We start from the raw sequence: 26904 nt of genomic DNA on the forward strand, positions 1-26904 counted from the left end.
TATATATACTTATATAAATTATTTTTTAAAAAATTTATTGAACCAGGGTTCAACCGGTTGAACCTTGACCCGAACACTTTATCGATTCAATTAAGGTTCGACTTTTAAAACATTGCTCATGTACCCTTTTGTCTGCAGTCTGGCTCTTGCCATTATTTATGACTGTGACTTTCCTTTACCATTTGCATTTTCTGTGGTGCGAATTTTTCTATGAGAATTATCTCATTGTTTTTACTTTTGTTTTTTTCTCTATTTGTTTTTTTGGAGAATAATAATGTATTGGTATGCATTTTAAAATCTGAACCATGAAAATATTCACAAGTCATTTATTTATTGCGTTCTGCCTCTTTTTTATATGTTGGAACTTAGAGATGGAATAACTGAGAATTGAGCTTGCGAGATACTAACAAAAGTTTGAATGCCTTTCAAGATAAAGTAACACTTCCTTCAAAAAGATAAAGTGACACTTAGCGAATGAATAAATGACAATTGGGTATGCCACGTGCTAAGGAAAAGCCAAATGTATTTGAAGACAAGTGGCCACTTTATGAAAGTTATTCACGGATGATAAAATCAGAAGTTGAGATATGGCGATAAGACCATAAGCTAGTAAAGTTCAGATATGGGGAGAAGACTACTAGTATTTGAGGTACACTTGCGTATTTGTAGAAGCTCGGTGGTTAAAAAAAAAATATATTATATGAATTAATCTTTTATATATTGACAGTGTATACGCTTTCACCATTAGATGCATGATACATTATTCGAATTTGAATTTGAAACTCAAATTTTACATATATCTCATATATCTAATTGTGCTAATCTATAGACCGTCGATATATATAAGATATAATCTATATATGTGTGTGTATACTGCTTATATATATATATATGTCTGTGTGTGTATGTATAATGCTTAGTTATGTTACCACTAGTTAAGTTTTTATATGTTGGTTCTTTTTAGTTTATGTCAGCATATTGGTTCTTATTTTTAGTTAAATTTATTAACCAAACAAAATGTACCACATTTCGAACATGTTGCACACGTTAAAAAAAAAAGACATACTTTCCAACATCATCTTGAATTTCAATTTTTTAATATGGTAAAATTATTTTGGTACTTAAATTTTCAAGTCCATATCATCTCAACTCTACCCACGTTGGAATCCTCAATTTAAAGCTTTAAAAACTGCACAAACCACCTAAGTTGCACATTATGAGAAGATGCTCCAATATGTCACTTGTACAAAAAAAGAAAATATAACTATTTTCAATTAAAAAAAGATAAAAGTTATGTTAGCATACCTTGAAATTTCATCCTCTTTTATTAAAAGTAAATTGAGATTTACGTTCTTTTATAGAACTAAATTCATGTATAATTGAATCAATGCTAAATTTTCGAACAACTTTCTTTTTTATGTACATTGTTAGGCAATCATTTAAGAAATTATCTTTTATCTTGTATTGGAGATTTGTTTTGATTATCTTCATAATTGAAAATGTCTATTCTATAGACTATAGAACGGAGCCAGGATTTTTTCCTTGGGAGGGGGGCCAAAATTTTTCTAAACAAAATTATCTTAATATGTTATATTCAAAATAATTTTCATCTATTTAAATATATGACATCTTAAAATATCAAGTTTTAATTTTAATTATAAAGGTATGTCTATTTCATAAATATGCAGCATAGTCATAACAAAAATCAGGATAAGAAATAACTTTTTATTAAATATCTTATAACATCACAAATTACCCAAATTGTACATTATGAGAAAATGCTCCAATATGTCACTTGTGCAAAAATAAAAATATAACTATGCAATATAAATATAACTATTTTCAATTAATAAAAGATAAAAGTTATGTTAGCATATCTTGAATTTCAACCTCTTTTCTTAAAAGTAAACTGAGTTTTACGTTCTTTCATAGAACTAAATTCATCTATAATTGAATCAGTACTAAATTTTTGAACAACTTCCTTTTTTTTATGTACATTGTTAGACAATCATTCAAGAAATTATCTTTTATCTTGTTTTGGATCTTTATTTTGATTATATTCATAATTGAAAATACCCGTTCTATAGTTGCAATTGACATAGGAAGAGTGAGAATAAATATAATCAATCTATCAACAACAAGATAGATCACTCAATTTCTTGTCTTCACCAAGCCTTCAAGTAATTATTTGTATATTTGTATATGGGTCAACAAGAGTATAGTTCACTAATTTTAATTTTTTTTATCAATTAGGCTAAGTTGTATATTTGTATATGGACCAATAAAGTAATTATTTTTGTTTTAGCCCATTGATAATTATGAATTGAGTCTTTTATTATAATATATCAAATTGGGTCAATTTACTATGGATTACCAAATTATATGTTTAATTTTTTGAATGTTAAATAATTAGCACGATAAAAAATAAATAACTTTTTTTGAAGAAAAAATTAAATCAAAGGTGACTAATTCATACGCACATACAGATATATATATATATATATGTATAAACTCTCATAATATAAATTAAAATTATAAAAAATTAGGAATGCCAACTTTATCTTATACATATATTTACATATTATGAATTAAAATTTTTAAAACTTAGGGGCCATGGCACCGCTCAGCCTCCCTTGGCTCTGTCATTGCCGAATCGGGACGGCTGAAGAAAGTGTCGGTTAATGATTGATGGTACAAAGAAGTTTCGGACTTAAATAGCGGAAATTTCTTAAATCCGTGTACTAACTGGCTACATATGTGTGTAAAGTGCATTTGAATTGACAGAAAATCTGTCGACTGGTCAAACAGAAAGCCACGGCCATTGGGAACGAGACACAAAGGAAATGATAGGCATATTGCAGAAAAGTTATATTTATTATTCACTCCGTTCTATTGAAAGTATCATATTTTTTATTTTAAAATATTTCAAAATATTTGTCATTTTACTAAAATCAAAGTTACTTTTAATCTCTTTTTATTAATGTTAACCTCACCTTTATTTATATTTCATACTAAATTCAAATTTGAATCTTGAATTTTCGAAGGTTTTTGAAAACAAATCCTCTAACACTGCTATTGACAGGTGTTGAGTGTAATAATAAATACTTACTTAAAAAAATATTAATTTTATATATAATGGTGAGTAGGATTGAATCCATAGGGATTGGGGATAATTTGTTTCTTTTAGAGTACATAGTATGGGGGATTTTTATAAAAATGAGAATAATTAAACAACTCAAACAAAAAGACCTAACTGATAATTTATTAAAATTGAAACAATAATAAATAAACTCTAGCCAAGAAATAACTTTGGAAATAGTTCATTCAATTGATCATGGATGTAACAATAATTTCATTTATTTACTGACAAATAAGTTATAACTGCCAAACAAGCGATGACAGTCAACTTTTCCTTATTGTATTGGTAATTAAGGTATAACTATTAACAACTGCCCTAATCAAAAAATAACCCTAGGTACAACCTTAGAGTTTAATTTTCCAATTGTCTTAAGAATTAAAAAATCCTTATTCTAACCAAATAACACGCTACAATGGTTATTTTAAATTAACCCATATGTTCCCCTAACACAAATTCAATCATGCCAATTACCACTAGTTTAAAGCAATTAAATAATTACGAATTTAATTACTCTAATTGATATGAGGTTATTAGATTAATTTAAATACCAGGCCCTTGATATTCAAATAACATAATAATCATAAGAAATTAAATTAGAAAACATACGAATACCAATAAATAAAAGAAATAAATGAAAACAATTAAATCTCACAATTATAGATGAACCAAATCCTTTATTATCCCTTGACTAGCAAAAGAAATTAGCCGCTCATCGTTGGGAAAAATCTCAATGCAAAATTATGGTGAATCTCGATGGACATGCGGCCACCAAAAACTAAGAACTAAAGTCTATCGTTTCCTTCTCTTTTGAAGCAAAGAGTCATGACCCCTCCCTCCCCCAGTCCCCCAAAATTCTTTTCTTTCGGAAGTACTACTCAAGCGAGAAAACCAGCCGTCTCAATTCCTACATTTTCTCCTAGTTTGTAGCATGCTAAAATGAAGTAAACTCCCAAGTGGAAAAGGAAGCTTCAAACGATAATTTTCATTATTTTCTAACTAAATCCTATAACTAATAAAGATATCTCCTAAATTTTCAGTCAAAATTTGCTCAGAGTTTGACACGAACTACGAAACCTTTGTGCGCATGAAAAATCCCGAGCTTCTCGGACTTGACAACAGATATTGACCGCGTCCACATCAAACTAGTTCAAAATATTCTGGAAGATTGTCCCTTTAACCACTTTTTCTCCACTTTCATATAACTAATATCAAATACCAAATATGAATAGAATATATCAATTAATATAATATTTGGCTAAAATCAAAGGAAAAATAATTATAAATTTAATAAGAAAAATGCAACTTATCAACTATCAATCCTCTATTTTTAAAATGTTGGAATTTCAAAATGCAACAAACATTTAACACCTTTTCAATGACTAAATAGAAAAAAATATGTTTTGTCCATGCAAAGCATGACACGTAACATCCAAGCTAAAGTGAGAACGTGTTAGTAGCAGATAGGTCAAGTGCAGGAGAATGAGGAATGGGGCCGAGCTAATAAATAATTAAAACTAAAAAAGAAAGTGCAAATGTCAAAGGAAGTGGGGGCATGATGATAAATGCAGCTTGGACAAAGCAGGGTCCGGGGACGTAAATGAAAGGACTGAAGTGCAATTTTTTTGGGGCCAGTATTTGGTGGGTAATATATAGTGTGTTTGGATATCAAAATTATTTTAAATAATATTTTATTTACATCACATCACAAATAATTTGAAATTTGTTTTTTTGACAAGATTTCAAAGAGCTTGTAATAGTGGAAGTAATGCAACCAAATTATAACTCTAATCAACCCACAAATGGTATATAAGGCTTGGATATATTGTTCACCAAGGATTGATTTGGCGTATGACAATATAAAGAAATAAAGTGTTCATTATACTTTGTCTTTTGCCAGGGGCGGAGCTAAGACCCCACAGTAAGTGGGGTCAAAATTTAGTACAGTAAAATTTATTTTTTTTTAAAACAAGTTATTAACATTATATACAGGCAATAATTGTACCCTACGAATACTTTTTTTTTTTAAATGTTGCAAAATCAATTTATTATCAATTTTGTTAAATGCATCTTTTTCAATGTAAGTAACTGAACCTCTTGAATTTTTTTAAAATAATCTGCAAATCATCATCAGCTTGATCTTCTACAGGTTTATTTTATAAAATTTATCTTTACCCTATTATAAATAAAAATCATAATAACTTAATTTCATATTATAAATAAAAAGTTTACCATCCATTTGAATAATTCTTGTTTTTGAAGACTTTGAAGTTTGAAAAAAAAATTGATTTGAAAAATTGATTTTCTCACTCCACTAAAAAAAGTTCACACCTTGTTTTTGGAAATTTTAGATGAATTTATTCTTGAACTAACTTTCATAGATAATTTGAAATAAATTCAAAATTATTGTGATGGTAAGAATTATGAATCTTCAATTTTTTTTGGGGTCAATGTATATAGGAAATATAATTTGATAAAATATAGTGGGATCAAACAAGATGCAACTTTAAAATTTTTTAAATTTCGTAAACCTAAGAACTAATTTTTCAAAGTTAAGTGGGGTCAATTGATCCCACTTGCTTGTATGTGGCTCCGCCATTGTCTTTTGTTGCCCTTAACTAATTCCAAAACTTATATTTTTGGAATAACAAATTTTTGTAGGTGTCGCAGAAGTGTTCATGTGTAGCAACTATTATTGGTTAAAACTTAGAGGCAATGACCAAAATTGTCACTAAATTATTTAAAATGGCACGATTTGATCACCCAATATTTTTTATGGCAAAAAAGGTCACTCAACTAAAAACAAAAGCGCTATTCAGATCATTTTGTCAATTTGTATAGGTAAATCGTCCGGTTTCTCCCTCTATTTATCCTTGTATCCAGAAAGACTACCAACACACACCGAAACTTCTCGTCCCACATCACCAAAATGCCACCGTTTTCACCATCTTCCTGGATTTTGACACCCTCCTCTCTAGTATAGTTCTTCTTAACCATGCTCCTTGTGAAAGTGCTGAGGGCGGTCTTAACAGCTGCTTCTCATGAAAGAATCCATAAAGCATTTTAAGTGAATGAAACATAAGTGAAGAAAGCAGAATTGGAAAGGAATAAAAAAGAATAATTGCAAAGAAAAAGAAATCTTTTTTGGATTCATTTTTCCTCTATTTTCTTTAGGTAGAAAGATAGAACTCTTTTCATGATTCATTGGCCATCGTCACCACCTCACTATCTTGACCAACATTCTCAAATTGTTTCCTTATATAAAAGATAAGACCCAAAGCAAATGTCAACTTTTTTTTGTTTTAAGAATTTGCCTAAAGGGTATTGAGATCTGAGGAGATTACATGGGGAACTGAAAATGGAAGCCATCCAAGAAAAATATCTTTACCGTGTGTTTGTCCGTCTATGTTAAAGGGGGTGATGGAGAGAGAGAGAGAGAGAATTTGTTTGCTGAGAAACAGAGAAAGGATAAAGATTGGGGGAGTTAAAGAAAAGAGGGAGACACTAGAGATGAGGCGGTGACAAAATGACCCAATCAAGGATGAGTGAGGACTGAGGAGACATTTTTGCCCATGGGAGAATGTTGGTCCAACTCAAGTAACCGTGTAATCGGATAGTTTACCGGTAGAAATTGACAAAATTATCTCAATGTCACTTTTTTCAGTTGAATGACTTTTTTGACCATAAAAAATATTAGACGAGCAAATCGTGCCATTTTGAATAATGTAGTAACTATTTTGACTATTCACTCAAAAATTTATTAATATTAGTAGAGCAAATGGCAACAAATATAACTAAACTTTTAAGTTCTACATCTTTTGGTCATTAAATTATTTTTTTAGCAAAAAATGTCACTCAACTCTATAAAGTGTGTTTTTTTTGTCCTTCCATCTAATTTTGGAGTAAATTCTTAAATTGTCATGAAAAAAAGATTTTTCTATGAGAGGGATTGTTTTTGGGGCTGATTCTAGGAGTAGAATCTTTGCATTTATGAAATGCGAAGTCTTCGTATTTGATAAATGCGAGGTTCATGTTTTTGAAAAAAAAATGATAAAGGTTTTAGGCTTAAAAAAAAAAAAGAAGTGCCAAAAGCTTGCATTTGCTAACTATCTTCCCGACTAAGCTCATCTTCAAAACTGCGGGCGGTTACTACCTAGGTTACTGATCAGACATTCAAATACAGTTCCTTTTTCCACACTTTGAACTAATACTCTCCAAATCAACATGCCATCTTTTAAACAAGATCATTTTACCCCTTTTAGTGCAAACTCACCTCGTTTACCTCGTGCGAGTTTTAAAAATAAAAAGTGCTATTCAACATATTGGATAGCTCTCTCTTAAACCCATGATAAAACTAAATAATATCACTAATCTAACGAATACTAAATACCAACCCAATTAATATTTCGTAGTTAGAATTAGATTTTTAAGATATTTGAAGTAAGCCTTAGGACAACTAATTCTAAACTATGTGACAGTCCCACCTTCCCCTAGGATGTACCCAAGGGTTTGGCGGACCACCTGCCCAACTCTCACCAGGACTATGGAGTCAAATCACTCAAAACCCTGCATAACGCGCGATGGTCCACAAGAAAACAATCAATCGGCAACAACTAATCCGAAAACACGATTACCATACCATACGGAACCGTAGGCTTCAGTTAAATGCTCCAACGAAAACTGAAAAGAACAGCAGCCATATCACAATCCGGCCAATATTGGCCGGATTGCCGGCCGGATTCGAGGCAGTGGCTAACTCAATTTTTTTTTTCAATGTCCCTTGCCAATCCGGCCAACTATCCAGCCAAGATACGGCCGGATATACGGCCGAATTGTCTGCAATGATTTCCCGCCAAATTGCTTTTCTTCCTCGTTCCAGTTCAGCACTCGCGTAAAATTGCAACGAACTTCCAAAAGTTCATATAACCATAGAGATGTACAAACTCAAATGAATACAGTTGAAACACATGATTAAACACTTAGATATATATATACACTGGAAAGTTTCAAAAGTTCAATCAGCAATACAAGTCGGAATATCCAAAAGTGATCAAAGTACAAGTAAGGTTTTCCATTTCAGAGGAGTTTAAACAAAACATATATCTATCTCTAACTCTACTCTTTTCTTCAAAATCACGGTTCCCAAAATTTTGAACCCTGTAAGGAAAACAAAATAACGGGAAGGGATGAGTTTACACTCAATGAGGTACCACAAATACAAGCAATCAAGAATCATGGAACTTCACTATTAATCAGGCAAACCTACACACTAAATAAGAAAATGAGCAAACACTTCGAATAGAAATGATACAGGTAGCTTCCAGGAGCCAAATTCCCTTTTCTTCACTAGAGCTTGATCAAGTAGTAGTTAACACTCCGTCAACTTTCAAGTACAATAATCAGTCCAATAGAGCACTACTTAACTTCAAATTCCGTCCACCAAACATACCCCTTGCCAGGCCCGAACACCTCAACAGTAACAGTGGATGGTAATACTCAAGTATACTAGAAATTCAGGGTATAGCTTAGCCCCAAGTCAAAGATTTTATCCCTGGTGGTGCTGGACAACACAACAATCTAGTACAACGGCTATACTTCACCAGGGAGCCTCAGTTCAGGATTTTGTCCCTGGCGGTGCTGGACAACACAACAAACTAGCACAACGGCTATACCTCGCCAGAGAACCTCCAAACGACATCAGATCAGGCGCAGATAACGGATTCAAATTTACACAGTAATCAGTCACACAGGCAAGAGAACGAGTGTGATAAAATACACCATCGTCTCATTCAGAATAAACAAAGTTCACAGCCATTCCAGTCACAGATTTCAAGTACAAATAAACCAAATTAAGCAACAAAGGAGGGAGTGGCACACTCACCATCAATGGCAACACTTCAATTTCCTTGATTCGTCCCCATGAACTCACTCGAGTCCTGTGATCACATATTATATTACAAGGCTAGTGATACCAAGCCAAAATGCATGAAGAAACGAAGGTTTCTAAGACTCCATGTTCTCTCATTCAAACCTTACTTCCACTCAACACCATATTAAAAATGATTTACCAACTCCGAACTTAAAATGGGAATTGAAAGTAAGAACAATCCTAGAAAAACAGATTTTTTTCAGTTTTGCCCAACACTATTTGAAAAATCATATCTCAAGATTCTTAAGTCCAAAATTGATAAAATTTATACCGTCGGAAAATAGACTCAAAGGGGTACAATTTCTCAGAAGACACATTTATAAGATTCAGACTACAAGTCAGTCAAATCCGAGCCTCAAATTGCTGTTTCATCCAGTAAAAGACAGAACAGGTATGCAATTTCAGTCAACTTTGAAAAATCACCCTAAATCACACAGACAGAACCGGGATCTGAAATTTTCACGGTTTATAGCCCTATGAATCTAGTTTCAAACACAACAAACAGAACTTGATTCCAACATTTCTACATCAAGTTATAACAGATTTCCCGAGACTGCACAGGAGTTCCTGTGAAAATTTTGACAGCATCTCCCCTTTGTTTTTTCTTTACTTTTCCAACCACACATCAACACCAATCACTTCTCAATTCAACCACAATTGCACCCACAATTCACAAGCTACCAAACACCCTTAATTAGGGCCACAATACCCTTCATATCTTACCAAATGAGAGCTCCAAAACCAACCACAAACAAAGCCAAATTAGAAACCCTAAATCTGAAATTTTCAAACACAAGCTGAAAATTTCTTTAGGTAAAATAACCTAGCACTTAAACACTAGATTTCTCACATGTTAAAGCTAGTAAATCATAGCCAACCATTAATCATCATATGAGGGCAGAAAAATCACCAATAAATCTGAAATTTACTATAACCCTACCTCAAACCATGAAATCTTCCACAAAACAACATATTCAACAACTACAAGCCAATAATTTGCCATTAATAAGAATAAAGAGAGATTTTTAAGCAAGATACCTTGAAATCTCAAGAAAGATGGTAGCTTAGGTTTCTTCCTCCCAAATTTACTCCACAACTACCTTGGAAACTACCTTGACTAGCACTTTTATGGAATGGTTTACAAAACTAATGGTTAGCATTCAAGATTTGAGCAAGAAATTGAAAGACAAGGTGAAGGCTCTCTCTCTTGTTTTTCTCCTCAAGAGGGCCGGCCAAGGGAAGCTTAAAATGGAAGAAAATTGGGTCAAAATTGGAGTTTAGGAAAGTTAAATAAGCTTGGTCAAAATCCACCCTCCAATAGTGTAGTGACACTTGGCTCTTTAAAGTTCATTCTCATCCTTTTGTCTACCAATGATTCATTTTATCTAACTAGCCTCTAATTATCTCCTAGCACCTTGTAAAAATAATACCCCTTTATGCAACGTTCACTCATTCGTCAAAATGTATCGTACTTAACGCACTAGCGGATCCCATATCCAATATATACTACTAATGTCACATAAACGAACTTATACTAGAAAAAAGATTTTAAAACTGTACTTACTTATAAAAATCTCTAAAAAATACTTATAAGAAAGTAAAGTAATGAAAATGCATTCGAATAATTAAACTAAAATAATATAAAAGAAAGAAATTTTGCGGGTCCTCACACTCTCTCTTCCTTAAAAGAATTTCGTCCTCGAAATTCTCTTCTTTGCTCAGAAAACTCGATTCTATAGTATTTCCTTCTACTTCTCAAGAGTTTCTCCTCACTCATGCCACGACCACAATTGAACCTAGAGAAAACCCTTAACAATTACAATGGGAAAAGAGAAAAATCTTGAGTTAACCTTTAAAATTACCATCAAATTAAGGCTAACAAATAAGCAAGTAAAGTAAACTAAAAGGAAATATAAATTAATTTTTTAAAAATAGGAGAAAATTTAAAATAATTTTCTGGTTCTCACATTTGTAACTATCCCACATCGGCTAGGGAGGAGAGTCTTGGTTGTTTTATAACCTGTTGTAGGTGTCCCCCTACCTGACCGAGGTCTTTCGGAGGGGTGTTGGACTTCTTGACCTGCGGGTTTGGACTCTTCACTTGTTGTGGGCTATAACCCCACCTCCAGGAACAAAACCCACGACCTTCTGGGTGGCTAACTATGGGATAATATTAGTCAGGGGTGTTAGAGTTGGTATCAGAGCCGACTCCCGACTCTGGTGTGCCAGCGAGAACGCTGGGTCCCCTAAGGGGGTGGATTGTAACGATCCCACATCGGCTAGGGAGGAGAGTCCTGACTGATTTATAACCTATTGTGGGTGTCCCCCCCCACCTGACCGAGGCCTTTTGGAGGGGTGCTGGGTTTCTTGTCCTGCGGGTTTGGACTCTTCACTTGTTGTGGGGTATAACTCCATCTCCAGGAACAAAACCCACGACCTTTTGGGTGGCTAACTGTGGGACAATATTGGTCAGGGATGTTAGAGTCCCCAATATAATAGTTAGTTTTTATTTGCTTGCATGCTTGTGCCCTAATGTATTTTATTCACTTTTTTCTAGGATTTTGTATCTAGATATTTTGCCTACGTGCTATGTGCTCTACATTCGTTATATGTTTTATGTGTTTTGGTTATGTTTTATATGTTTTATTTATTTATAATAAATGCATGACGTCGCCGCACTAGTCCAATATTAGTTGTGGCCTTTTTCCTCAATTTCTCACTAGTCCAATGCTAGTGAGAACTTGTAGAAATGGGTTAGTCTAATGCTAGACCCTTTAAATCATTTTCATGCTAAATTCATACCTTGTGTGATATTTATTACAGCTCATGTATTTTATCTTATTTTTAGGTTATTTTCAATTGCATGATATTTCCCCTCCTATCATTCCCTTACCGTCTATATATTTGGACCATATCATTTAGAATTGCATTTCATTCTAGAAAATGAGAAGTAGGCTAGTTCATTTGGTTGATAAGGTTAAGAGAGTCACCCTTCGAATATGAGAAATGGGCGAGTATGACTTTTTAATCTTAGTACGCTATTACTCCTCTATAAGAAGAAAAATTGAGTCACAAATTTTAGTCTCCCACACGCGTTATATTGCATTTCCCTTTTCTAGGTCATGTACATTTATCTACACTATAATTTCCTTTTTGAGTCTCATCTTTTGTACTTTTCGTGATCTCTTCAAATAATCATTTTTGGACATCACAATTAATGTGATTAGTACCAATTAAATTTTGAACAGACATTTCGACCCTCCCAATATCCTTTAGGTCTAGATTTGCATCCATATAGAAGCATCTAAAATGTGATAAGTTTTATATATTAGATTAGGAAAATTTTCGACTAAATCTCGCAACTATCCTTGGTTAGGTTGAAAGGGTGCCTTAGATCAAATCTTTGCTTTTTCTTTCTTCAAACCTATGTTTTCAGAACCGGACTGGGTATCAACTCGGTCAAACTCAGGGGTCAGGAGTCAATGGGTTCAACTGGATTCGATCGGAGTTGAACCTGATGACGTCATAAATAAAAATTATTTAAAAATTAAAATATTATATGTAAAATACCTGGTAACATGTTAATATTAATAAAGGTATATTCATATATATTTGATGTTTCAAATACATTTAACAAGAAAATATAAAGAAATTAGAACAATCAAGTAACAATTTATATTATTTAATGAGCATTAACAAGTTTAGAATTAAAATTATGGACTTAATTGAAAAATAACACTAAACTTTAAGACAACATTTATAAAGTATGAAATATTTGAGGTATATTAATAATTTTTAACAATTTAGGGGTCAAAACATAATATTGAAAAAGTTTGACTTTTTTTTAAAAAAATGGTTGATTGAACCGGAAAATCCGATTTTTCCCGGCCAAACCCGATTTTTGACCGGGTTTTTACTTACCCGATTTTTTGACATAACTCGGACCGGACACTTGGCCGGTTCCTGGTTCGACCGGTCCAGTCCGAGTTCTAAAACACAGCTTCAAACATAACTCTCTAATCCTTTTATCTGATTTTCAAAGATCTGGAGTCATCTAAAAGGGTTTTATTTGTTTTTATTTAAAACATATTTTTGATGAATTGACACACATAAACTCAATACCAAGTGGCGACTCTACTCTTTTCTAAAAACCCTTTTTAGACTATTATTTTGGGCTCAAACCGTCGCATATTTTAAGTTCCATTTTAAGCCCTTATTTATTTATTTTCTAAAATTAAAAACTCATTTTTTTAATACCACTTTTTCTTTTATTTTCAAAAATAAGGTGCGACAAACCCTAAACTAAACGACGTTCCATTACCGCAAAAAGTAATCCACTCTATAATCTACATTTGTATAATCTACTCTATCCTAATCTAGGGGGAGGGGAGCCTAAGGAGGCTGTGGTGGGGGCTAGTGGGTATACAGACCCAACTAGACCAAGGGAGTGCTATGGCATAACCCTTAGATTTTTTTCGCTGCAGGTGAGATTTGAACTCTCAACCTACAGCCCAAGGAGTGACTTAAGTCCCTCCCTGGTGGCCACTGAGCCATTGACCCAGTGGTTGGAAGGTTGTGATTCACATGCTTGTTATGCTTGTTGGCTGGCATCAGTTGCATCAAAAGTTGGAGCACCCATTATGTCTGTCCCCGACCAAACTAGGCCCCAGCTTAGCATCGTCCGCAGGGCGTCACCTGCTCATGTACCCTTCCGTCTGCCGTCTGGCTCTTACCATTTTTTATGATTGTGACTTTCCCATACCACTTGCATTTTCTATGGTGAGAATTTTTCTATGAGAATTATCTCATTGTTTTTACTTTTTTTTTTCTCTATTTGTCTTTTTGGAGAATAATAATGTATTGGTATGCTTTTTTAAAATCTGAACCATGAAAATATTCACAAGTCATTCATTTATTGTGTTCTGCTTCTTTTTCATATGTTGGAACTTAGAGATGGAATAACTGAGAATTGAGCTTGCGAGATACTAACAAAAGTTTGAATGTCTTTCAAGATAAAGTGACACTTCCTTCAAAATGATAAAGTAACACTTAGCGAATGAATAAATGACAATTGAGTATGGCATTTACTAAGGAAAAGCCTAATGTATTTGAAGACAAAGTGGCCACTTTATGAAAGTTATTCACGAATGATAAAATCAGAAGTGGAGATATGGGGTTAAGATGGTTACGACTACGGTGGAAAGTTCACCTTTTTGCCCATAGTAGGCAGAAGCAATGCAAGGAGGCCAAATGTGCTTTGTGCGGAAGCACAAAGAAGGATATCCGGACACCACTGGGAAAGCTGATTGTGCCGTGGATGAAAAAATGTAATACATTTTAAAATTACAATAAAAGTCTTCTTAAAAATTTATTCATCATCTATTGCCCAATACTTATATTTGATAAATTAAAACAGTTAATTAAATATTCTATTATAATATAAACAACTATATGCCATTGAGTTGATAGAATAATATTTTCTTTTCTTTTTTTGACATTTCAACAAGTTGTCAATTAAGTTTCAATTGAAATAAAGATTTTATAATTATTTAAATTATTCAATAAAATTATCAATTTAAGATGAAATTTCAAAAGAACCTTCCTCCTCAACTATGCACTTTACTTCTTCTGCTGAAGGTGTATACAGTGGAAGATTGAAACTATCCAATTTTTCTTCCTCCAGATGTCCCTGCAGATATGCCAATCATCAATTCAATTCAAATTATTTGAAGCACGAGACTTGGAAATTAGCCAATTTGCTAAAACCTCAACTCTAGGAAAAAAATTTTTTTTCCTTAATTTCAATATGAAAATATTATTATTACTTGTGCTTTTAGTTCATATTATTATTTTTTCCAATACCTTTTTAACCAAAAAGTGGGAAAAAAAGATAGCCGACAAATTAAATCCCCCTATATTTCTAACTTGAAAGAATTATCTTAACTGTATTGGAGTTGTGTGACCTAACTTCTAATTAAAGGTTACTACCATCTGATTTACGGTGAACTTGGTCTACACAAAGTTTATTCTATCAAGGTTACAAAAAATAAAATTGCATCCATTTTGCAGCTAAGGTAGGAACCCTGAATAAGCTAGCTAGCTATCTAGTTTATTTCAGATAACAAGCAATGAGCATCTGATCATCAAAGAGACAGAGAAATGATAACCTCAACAACCAAGTCGTTTATTTCCATCTCAAGTAAGTCTACGGCATTCAGGGCGTCGAATTCATCTCCTTTACAAATGCAAGTAAGGAGCATTCGGCCACGTGAAAACAACTCTTCCGAATGAATCCTTAGAAATGTGGTAAAATCTTTCGTAAATTGATCCAAATATGCCTTCTGGACGGGCGGATGACTTGCTTTGGAAGAGTAAATGCTCCCTTTGTTCGTACTGATCCCCAATTCAGTCACCAAACCGCTAGGAACCTGCACGTCCAGAGCTGGTAACTTATATAGTTGGATCATTTTGTTAGTGTTGCATGTGGGAATATAAATCATGAGCCACGACTTGAATAAAATATGTTATTAGTTTCTTCAGAAATCTCTTTCTTGGATTCCTGTGGATATCTTGAGAATTATTAAAGAAATTTCCATGCATAGTTACTAATGTGTTGAATGAAAATCATGAACTATTTTTGCTACAAGAAAAAGTAAAAAGATAAAAGGGATTAACTCAAAGACCTGAGATAACCAATGAAGACAGTAACAAGAGTGTAAAACATGCATGGACTCCTCGGGGAAGAGTCTGCCGTAGAAAGAGCCAGGCATTGCCCCTATTAGGCACGATCCTATTTTGCGTCCATTTTCTTTCTCAAGTTTGCGGTAGAGGCTTGGCAGCAACTTGAAAACCGAATTGAAATCATTTTGGAAAAGATCATTCAGAAAAATCTGAATGGTGGGACGTTCTAATTCATTCTTCTTTTCCTGGCCAACTTTGTCAATACTTTGGACAATGTCCCGAACTGTTAAAAGTGTGTTTGGTCCATAAGCGCATCCCAAATTCGCAACTTTAATGCACTTGTTGATGTTGGGCAAGTTGGCCCGCAACAATTCTCGTATGCATTGTTCAAGGACAGGTTTCACCTTGTTAAGAACCAGATGCTACACATACCACTCCAAAATACAAATGTTAAGGGGGGAAAAAAGACATGCTAAGTTAGAGATCGACGTATCATAGCATGATTTACTACTACTCTGTGTGTGTGTGTGTGTGTGTGTTAAAGAGAGATAGAGAGACAGACAGACATTGTAGGCTGAATTCTTGGCGTAGCTTGTATCGCCTTCGCCTCCATTCATCCGCAGGACTTCTTGGAGCTCCATTCATATGCAGGACTTGTACATAAATCGAATTGGGACTGCCAAAGAAGGTGTCCGTTAATGATTAATTGTGCAAAATTTCGGGCTTAAATAGCGAAAATTTTATAGATGCGTATGCTAACTAGCTGCCTACGTCCGTAGAAAAGTCTGTCAATTGGTCAGAAAGAAAGCGCACAGCCAATGGGAACCAGACACGAATGATAAAATCAGAAGTTGAGATATGGGGATAAAATATCTTATATAGAAAAAGTCAAGACTTCTACTCCCACATTGAGCCACGTGCCTGCATTTGGGAAGGGAGTCTACCGTAGCATATTGATAAGTGTATATTTTGAGCGTTTTAAACGTGTTTTATTAATTAGTTTTGGTGTATTTTAATTAATTTTATAGCAAATTAATTAAATTTCTAGTGAAAATATACATTTTGTGGTTTAAGTATCAAAAATTACATTTTTATGGATTTTAATGATGAAAATTCCATGTTTTTGTAGGTTCAATGATTCAATCATCAATTGGAGTGACTTGAGAAGATATTTGGATGATTGTTGATGATTTGAAATGATTTAAAGAAAACATGAACTGCCAAATGTTCAAAAGAGGAAATGCAATCAAGAATAAAAGAAAGGGAGTTTTCCAACTTTGATACCTTGTGGTATTTCGCCTATATCTTGAGTTACAAGCATTGAATAGAGGTGATTCTTAAACTATTTTGAAACTAAAAGATAGCTCTATATTTGATATGAAGACTCAAAATCCATTTTACTCGTTTTTCTTGTCAAAATGTCGAAATACAGAAATACATTTTCATTGTCAAAAACTAAAATAGAGTTCTGACTAGTTGAGGGTATTTTGGTCATTTCTTGATCCACAGATCTCCAAATTGGATGATTCTTGCAGGCATTGGAAAGTTAATTCAAAGGGCTATAACTTTCATACTTTTTACAAGAGATAGTTCAGCTTCTATCATCAAGAAAATATCAATTGACATTGGACCAAAAACAGAGCAAAGAGAAGACTTGATCAGAAATGAGCAAACCTGAAAAAGAGAAAAACGTGGGTACAATATGCGACCTTAGTTCATGTTTTCGATGTCGCATATTCTTCATTTGTGGCTGCAACTTGCTCTGCAACTTTTGCTTTGTTCACACAAGTTTTTTGACTACTTTTCAAACAGAATTTCGGCTAGATATAAGCTAACAGGTATGGAGACATCAAGAAGCAACCTTTTGATGATTCCAAGAGCCAACTAGCACCAACCTTAATATGATTACTTCGATTTTTAATCCTCTATAAATAGAGGTCTTTGGGGAACATTTTCACAACTTTGGGAAGGTTAGAGAAACTTCACAAAAATGTAGCTTTCACTAGAATATTTAGTTCATTAATTAGATTAGTTTAGTATAGTTAGTGTAGTTTATCCTTCTTATATTTGTAGCTAAACTTGGATGAAGATTAAGGAGCAAGATGAAGAGTTTGATCTCATGTGACAAGGGTGATATCTCTTATACTACTTTCTCTCTTGTATTTGATTTCATGTTTAGTTATTATACCAGTTTGGATTTGTGTTTCAATATGTATTTCTAAAATTTATGCCTAGACTTATGGATGAACTTGCTATATCTTATTTGTGATATTTACTTGGTTATTTGATGATATTATTTTGATCAAGTTATTTATCACTTTTACTTTTTTAATCATGATTAACCAGCCATTAATTGTGATATTATTAAGATGTTAAATTTGCAATGAGAATTGGGATTAACACTAGTCCAAAAAAGTGATAAACTTAGGAAGTATACTCACAAGAGTAGAGGTACACCTATGTGGATTTAGTGACTTGTTTCATGTAATTTCATAGAAGAAATAAGTTTGTAATTTATTTCATAATCACGAGAGTAGGTATGGTTTATTACAAGTATAGTTGATTCACTACGAGAGTATGTTTCATATATATTAAGAAATTATGCCTTAACTAGCCAAGATAATAATATTCATTTAACCGGTAATTTCGTTAGCGAGAGTAGTTAGGAATTCTATACCTCTAGGAGTTTTATATTGTTATTTTTATTACGTTTACTTCATGTTTGTATTGTAGATTTAATCTTTTGCAATTTGTCGTAATCTAAATAATAAAGAAATTCAAAAGCTATCAGTAATTGACAATTTTCTCAGTGGGTTTAACCCTTAATACTCTATGCACAATCACGCCTCGTATACTTGTGAAAAATTGCATGTGGGGTATTTTGAATTTTATAAATATAAAACTTGACTATGGATGAACTAATTATTATATACATACCCCGTGCTCGTCAAGTTTTTGATACCGTTGTCGGGGAAGATTTTGCTCAATATTGGCGCTAAGAATAACTTTATTAATTTAGACATTTTTTTCTTGCTTTTCTTGTTTTTCTTGTGTTTATTGTCCTTTTGTTATATTTAGTGTCTTGTTGTGTCTTTTATTTTGTGTTTAGTGTCATGTTTTTGTATGTGTCGAGTCATCTATTCTTCTTAACTAAACTTGTTTTTGAATCACTTTGAAAGCATGTTTAGGGTTTTAAAGAGAGTAGAAAACATGAGAAGATAATGCTTGAGAAATGAAAGATCAGTAATGAATTATTACCAAGTACAAAGTACCTTGAATAGAAGCAACCAAGATGTTACCGACGGTAAATCATTCAAAAATGGTTTAAGGAGATTAAAAACTAAACTTGATGTTATAACATTAAAAGTTCAATTGGACACCATTATAAATATGTTTGAACAAAAGAGGAATGTTAATGTTTTCAATTCTTATCATGTGATTTGTAACTTGTGTAGAGATTATCATGTTACTCATACATGTAGACAAACACAAAATGTGGATTATTATGATGAATTTGGGTATTACAATCCTTATTTTGATCAATATGGTCATAACTGGGGGAATTCTTATACTTATAATTGGTATAATCACTGTATTTATAGTGATTCTCAATGTTATCATGATTACCCACCCGAGTGTGTCCAATATGAATCTAAACTATCTTTGGAATTAGCCACAGAAAAGCTAGCTAATGCAACCTCAGATCGTTTTGATAGGGTTGAGCAAAGATTAGATGAATTAACTTCTCATTTTGGTAGAATACAAGATCAATTACATGTTTTGTGTGAAGTTATTTTTTTTTAATTATGTGCAAAATTATCCTAGCATGAATGATGGGAATGTTGTATGTGGAAATGGATTGCATTTTGATGAAAATGATGCATCTAATATATGTGTCCATTTCACAAGATCATATCCTTGGAACTAACTTTGAACCTCAAGAGATGAGCATCAATGACTCATTTTTCATCCATCTTGAGAAATGTGTTGAAAGCATAGGTTCTAAATATATCGTCACCCAAGAAAGGCAAGTGGATGTTCCTTTGGTGCGCACTCAAGTGACGCACATTTAAGGTTTTATCTATCCATCACTTGAGATATGTAAGCCTCTTCCACATCTCATATCATTAGAACATGTGGCTTTTGATATCAAGCCACCATTTATTGATCTACCATGTCCTCTAATGATGAATTATTTATTGACAAAATCTCAAAAAATGAAATTATATAGTCAAGCCAACGACTATACACAAAAGAACTAGCTGGGAGGTAACCCAATATTTTGATAATTTAGTGTGATTTTATGTTTAAATTATGCATTTAAATTGTTTTGTTGTTTTTATTTTGTAGGTTTGGGAAATAGAAGCAAAAGTGATCAAATGAGATGAAAAAGGCGAAATTTGATTGAGGAACTCCACCTCTCGATTTGAGTATTTAATGTTTTTGATTCGTTAAAGAGAGGTAAAATGTATATTTTGATCATTTTACATGTGTGTGCATTGCTTCACTAGGGTTTCTCTCTAGAGACCTTCGCTAGGGTTTCTCAAGGCTTGCAGTCTAATCTTTCTCCACGACCATGGCTGCACTCTAGCCAGTTGCTGGGGGCCACTCTCCCTCCTCTGTGAATTTCCAACGGAAATCTTTCTCGGATCTTTTCTAAGCGAACCCACTGCAGCCGCCTTTGAAGATACGTGCTGCGGCTTCTACCCACAAGGGGGAGCCCGCTGTGATTTTTTCGCAAGAAGATCTGGATGCCGTAGCGACTCCCTACAAGTTTGCTCTTATGGGCAAATTTTCCAGGGAGCGGCCAAAACTAGAGGAGGTCAGGAAGTTCCTTCGATCGCTGGATTTGAGAGAGCCTACTGCGATGGGTCTCCTTGACGCTAGGCATGTGCTCATTCGTCTGGGCATTGAGGCTGATTACCTTCGCATCTGGGCTCGTGGAATTTGGTATGTGTCGGGCTTCCCAATGAGGATCTTCAAAAGGTCTCCGGCCTTTCATGTAGACAAAGAACCCTCCGTTGTCTCGGTTTGGTTCCAACTACCCAAGTTGCCGCTGCACTACTTCCACAAAGTAGCGATCTTCCAGATTGTGTCGATTTTAGGTGTTCCTTTATTCGTTGATGCTGTAACATTGGCTACCTCCAGGCCAAGTCTTGTGAGAGTTTGTGTTGAAATAGACTTGCTCCAACCCAGGCCATCAAGGGTGTGGGTTGGCAATGGAAAGTATGAGGGCTTCTGGCAGAGTTTTATCCCTGAAAACACTCGCAAATATTGTTCTCACTGTTATCGGCAGGGCCATGACATTGAGGGTTGTTATGTCCTGAAACTAGAGTTTCGCCCTCTTAAGGCGGAGAAGCCCCACCAGCGGGTAAAAGATAGGAGCCAGACATCGGAGCCAGAAGGGACGCAGCGTGCGGAGAGTCGGCAGCCTCTGGTTGGGGCTCAGGCAGGGATGTCTTCAACAACTGCTGAGCTGCGGACGACAGCAAAGGGGGATGTTTCTGGTGGGAAGCAACCTCCTGGCAGGCTAGGAGAGGAGGAAATGCTCGTGCATGGTGCAGGCTGGAAGCGTAGCGTTGCCTGCAGCGTGCAGCGAGAAGGAGCAGCGGAGCGATGGCGGGCTACTGGCAGACGAAGGGAAAGGGGGGTAGCGGTTGCGCTCGTTGCCCGTAGCAGCGGTCGTTATGGAGGGCACAGGCAATGCCGACGGGGTGAATGCGAGGGACTTGCAGCAGCGGTAGCAGCTTGGTCCTGGGGCTGACATGAAGCTGATTGTGGACCTACATGATATTCAAAAGCGGTTTGGAAGTCTCTCTCCTCGCGGTACTTCGGAATTCAAAGCCCAGAGGGGTAGTGCGTCGCTCTCCGACACATTTCATCTGGATTCGGTTGCCGAAACGATTGTTGCATTCGCCTCAAGGAGAAGGACCCCTGGGCGCGGCTCAATCGAAACAACGGGGCGTCCGCGCTCAATTCTCGTCCAATCGTACTTTGCGCTCAAGTAAGTCCTCTTCATCTAATTCCTTTGCCAGTCTCTCCAATGATTAAAATGCTGTTTTGAAATATAAGGGGCGTTACTCGCGCCCCCAACTTGAGAAGATTAAAAAAATTGGTCAAATTACACTCTTTACAATTGGTGGCAATTTATGAGTCGAAAGTGGCCTTAGGAAACATTGATAATGTGCTACTGAAATTGGGAATGGATCTTAGTATCTCGAACCAGTGGGGTACCATTTTGGATTTTTGTAAATCGATTCTCTCTTGCTCTGTTGTTGGAGAATCCTGTCAGCATGTCTCGCTCCATGTTCACTGCCCTATGTTCCCGTCTACCGTTTGTCTCTCCTTAGTTCATGCCAAGTGCACTGTGCAAGAGCGTGAGACGCTATGGACAGAATTGTTATTGGATAGTCCGTCTGGGATCCCTTGGTGTTTGGCTGGAGATTTTAATGTGATTGTTAACGAGGAGGAGAAGCGAGGGGGCTTGCCATTTCGCCTGAGTGAAAGGTTAGAATTTTTGCAGTCTATGATGGAGGCTAGGGTATCTGACGCGGGTTTCTCTGGCTCAAATTACACTTGGTGCAATAATAGGCAAGGGCGGGCTCGAGTATGGAAATGCCTCGATAAAGTGCTTCTAAACTTGAAGGCTTTGCAGATAGGCTCTAGCATTCTGGTGCAGCACTTGGCGAGGGATCCATCGGACCATGCCCCACTCTTAATGACAGCTCCTACTTGGTTGGACAATAAACTGAAGCCCTTCCAGTTCTTAAATGTTTGGACCACAAAAGCAGGACTGTTGGATGTCATACGCGATAGCTGGTCATATCCAGTGAGCGGACAGCCTCTGTGTGTTTTGGCAGCCAAGTTTCGTACAATCCAGCAGGTACTGAAGGGATGGTTTAGGGAGCCTTTTGGTGACATCTTTCGGGCTATTAAAGAAGCGGAACGAGTGGTGTTGGTGGCGGAAGTAGCCCAGGAGCAGGACTCATCTGACCCTGTTTTACGTGATTTAAATGATGCCCGAGAGTAGCTAAGGCGTACGTTGGCTATTGAGGAAGGTTTTTAGAGACAAAAGGCCAAGGCAAGGTGGTTGAAGAATGGTGATAGAAATTCAAAGTACTTCCATGCGGTAGTGGCTGAGAGGAGAAGCAGGGCGATCATCCACAGGATCTGTGATTCCAATGGCGAATGGGTAGAGGCTAAGGACATATCAGTAGGGAGGCAATTTCCTTTTTCCAGAGGTGTTCACGGCTGAGCCGTGCTCCTCCTCTAGTGAGTTCTTAGACATTATTCCTAAGCTAGTTACGGCCGGTGATAACACCCAACTCATGGAGCCCCCCACTATGGCTGAAGTAAAGAAGGTGATTTTCGCGATGGATGGAGAGAGTGCCACCGGCCCAGATGGATTTACAGGTAAATTCTTTACTTTTGCTTGGGATGTGGTTGCGGAGGACGTGTATAAGGTTATCTTAAGTTTCTTCTGCGGGGCAGAGTTGCCACGCAGCATTACTGCCACTACTATTGTCTTGATTCCTAAGGTTCAGTGCCTCTAAGATTTCACACAATATCGTCCGATAAGCCTTTATAATTTTATTAATAAAATGCTTCCACGCATTCTTTCGGATCGTCTGGCTCAGATTTTACTCAGGATCATATCCGCCCAACAGAGTGGCTTTGTTAAAGGGCGACAGATCTCGGACAACTTCTTGTTGGTGCAAGGACTTGTGTCGGATATCGAGAAGCCAACCCGCAGTGGAAATATTGTGATCAAACTGGACATGATGAAAACTTATGATCGGGTGTCATGGTGCTTCCTTTTGCAGGTTCTGCAGCACTTCGGGTTTTCTGAGACATGGATAGATGCCATTTGGCGGCTGGTCTCCAATATTGGTTCTCGGTACTGATAAATGGGGTGTTGTATGATTTTTTCTGGTCCACGCGTGGTTTGAGACAGGGTGATCCATTATCTCCTGCCCTATTTGTCATTGGTGCTGAAGCCCTCTCCAGGGCTTTGAACTCTTTGGTAGATCAGCGCTAATTCCACCTGTATAAGGTTTCGATTGGTTGCTCGGTCGTCACACATCTGTCATTTTCTTTGCGCCTCTTAGGGAGGGTCCTAGAGGAGTGTTGTGCAGTCTCAAGTCAGAAGGTTTATAAGCAAAATAGCTGTTTTCTGGTGCACCCCCGCCTCGGGCCGCATCGCTGCAGGATTATCAGACAATTAACGGGATTTCAGAGGAGCGAGTTCCCAGTCAGGTACCTGGGATGCCTGCTATTCGTAGGCCGACGTAAGAAGGAATACTTTGGGGACATTTGCAAGGGCATTGTCAACAAAATTTTATCGTGGAAGCAGCGGATTCTATCGTCTGGAGGAAGAGTGGTGCTACTCAAGCATTTTCTATCCTCGTTGACGATTCATTTGTTGGCAGCAGCGTCGCCTCCCAAGGGAGTCTTGCAGGAGATAGAGAGAGTTATGGCTGATTTTCTATGGGATGCGTCTGACCTTGGACCGAGATTTCATTGGATGAAATGGGCAGACCTGTGTCGGCCATATAGCTAAGGGAGGTTAGGCCTCTGGCGGCCGACTGAGGTTTATCAAGCTTTTTCCATAAAGCTATGGTGGAATTTCAGACATGGTTGTTCTCTGTGGGCTTCCTTTATGGCGTCCAAGTATTGTAGAGGGAGGCACCCTTGCCTTGCGGAGGAGAAGACAGGGAGTTCTTACACTTGGAGACAGATGAGTGCGGTCCAGGGTATCGTGGAGGACAACATCAGTTGAATTGTTAGGTCAGGGTCAATGGATTTCTAGCATGATAACTGGCCGGCCCACTGTGTCACCGAGTGGAGATTTTCCAGAACCAGCAGGTGGTGGACTTTGTTAATAGAGGGGAATGGAACGTTCGATTACTCTCGCAGGTCTTGCAGCCGGAGCTGGTGTGGCTGGTGCTAGAGACCCCGCCTCCGACACTTCAGGGGAAGGACAGCATGGTTTGGATGCAACCTCTAGTGGGGAGTTCTCGGTGGCCTCAGTTTTGTCACTTGTTCGCACCCATTCTAATGGGTCTCTCGGCGTCGCTTGTATTTGGCACAAGTCCTTGCTAATAACAATCTCTTTTTTCATGTTTCGCCTACTTTTCGAGAGGTTATCCTTACTCGAGTAGTTACGACAGGTGAGAATTCAGGGTCCTTCTAGATGTTGCTGCTGTTCCGTTCCCCAAGAGGAACAATGGGATCACGTTTTTTGCACTGGTGAAGTTGCCCGGCAGGTTTGGAAGGCGTTTGAAATTCAGGAGGGAATGACGTCTCGTATTAGCTCGGCTCGTCATATGGTCATCTCGTGGTGGTTACGCTCTGCTCCGAATCGGTATTTGGCCTTTGTCTATCATATCCTTCCCTCTCTAATTTGTTGGGAATTGTGGAGAGCGAGAAATGGTGCATTAATGCAAGGGGAGTGGTCAGATTGGGGAGTGGTGGTGGCCCGAACCTTGACTCGAATTAGGGAACTTTTGCATATACAATTTCCTTTACTCCCATGGCCTCATGGCTCTTGGGAGAGCTTGTACACGGCCTTGGCGGCTTGGTCGCAATGGAGGCACGTTTGGCCGGTGAAATGGGTGGCCCCGAGTGCTGGTTATAAGCTTAATACAGATGGGTGTTCGCTGGGCAACCCAGGTTTTAGTGGAGGGAGAGGGCTGTTGCGTGACTCCCAGGGGGCAGTGCCCTTTGGCTTTTCATGTTTCTTTGGTGTTATCACCAGCCTGGATGCCGAGTTAAAGGCCGTGGTATTTGGGGTAAAACAGTGTGCCGATCGGGGGTATATGGAGTTGCACCTGGAGCTAGATTCCTTAACCCTGGTTCGGATCATATCAGGAGATGATGCATGACCCTGGCAATTGTAGGTGGAACTGGACGATCTACTGCGGTATCGGAGTCTGTGCCGGTCCGTAACGCATTGCTATAGAGAGGCAAAAAAACCCTCAGACAGGCTGGCCAAGATGGGTGCAAATCGCGGAAATGATATTTTGTTTGAGTCCTTTGGAGCGCTACCCCCTATGGTTCGCAGTGATATACGGATAGATAGGTTAGGTTTCCCTAGCTTTCGGAGAAAGATCTTGTAGCTCGGCACTTGTTGATGTAATTGACGTTTATGACTGAATAAAACGTTATTTTTCTGCCAAAAAAAGAACATGTGCGTGTATTGATTATTTTAGCAAAAGAATGAATGATCTAGTGTGCATTTTAAGCAATAGGGGTACCATGCGTAATTTTAGAAAGTTGAATCTTGTGCAGAAAAATTGCAGAAGAAAATGCAGCCTCATGGAAAATGCGACCTTCGGTCACGTTTTCCTGAGGTCGCGTATTCTATTCTACAACTTATCAAAAAAATATGCGAGTACAGAAAACATGCCTTAATTTTGTAGGAATAAATACGGGAGATTGAAAACGTGACCTAGGTCACATTTTCAATCTCGCTTAATTTTGTAGGAATAAATACGCGAGATTGAAAAAGCCTAAAAACACAGGCTCAAGCCCGTATTTTTTAAGCTCTTTTAAGAAACGAAAATGCAGGCTGCCTTATTCTTCTTTTCTTCTTCTCTTCCTCACATTTCTCACACATACTAACACACACTTCACCAATTTCATCTTTTATTCAATTTTCTTGTAAGAAATCATCAACTAAACATTATTTGACCTTCATAGATCCTTTTTAACTGATTAGAATTCAAGAAAAAGATCTCAAAAATTGGTTGTTAGGGTTCATAATTTCTAATTCAATTGGAGGTCAATTGGAGTGATTTTCATAGGACTTTTTACATTATTTGTATCACCAAACATCACTCTACCAATCTGAGATAAATTTCTTGAACTTAATTTGGTATTTTAAAATTCACCATTTGCATATCTTTTGAGTTTATTGACATACTTTGAATGGTGAATTTGTGATGTTATTTATTGGAGTATATAAGTTCCATTATGCTTATTTAAGATCTTTAAATATATTTAGATGATCAAATGTGGGAATGTGATGATTTATGCAATGTTTTAATTCATGCATATTCCTATTTATTGATCAATGTAATAATTAGTCTTAGAATATTGTTAAGCATAATTGGATAGTTCAAATTGGTAAAATGTGACTTATTCATGATGCTTACAT

At 36.4% G+C, this 26904-nt stretch overlaps 1 protein-coding gene across 1 annotated transcript in view; it reads right to left on the bottom strand.

Moving 5' to 3' along the window:
- LOC113777719 (probable caffeine synthase 3) overlaps positions 1–16461 on the bottom strand; it is a 29419-nt gene extending 12958 nt beyond the window's left edge. Inside the window, exon 1 of the mRNA XM_027322900.1 lies at positions 16313–16461. Coding sequence (XP_027178701.1) covers positions 16313–16387 — 75 coding nt within the window. The 5' untranslated portion in view covers positions 16388–16461. The remainder of the gene's footprint in view (positions 1–16312) is intronic.
- Between the last annotated feature and the right edge of the window lie 10443 nt (positions 16462–26904).

This window comes from Coffea eugenioides, chromosome 7 (genome assembly GCF_003713205.1).
Source record: "Coffea eugenioides isolate CCC68of chromosome 7, Ceug_1.0, whole genome shotgun sequence".
NCBI lineage: Eukaryota > Viridiplantae > Streptophyta > Magnoliopsida > Gentianales > Rubiaceae > Coffea > Coffea eugenioides.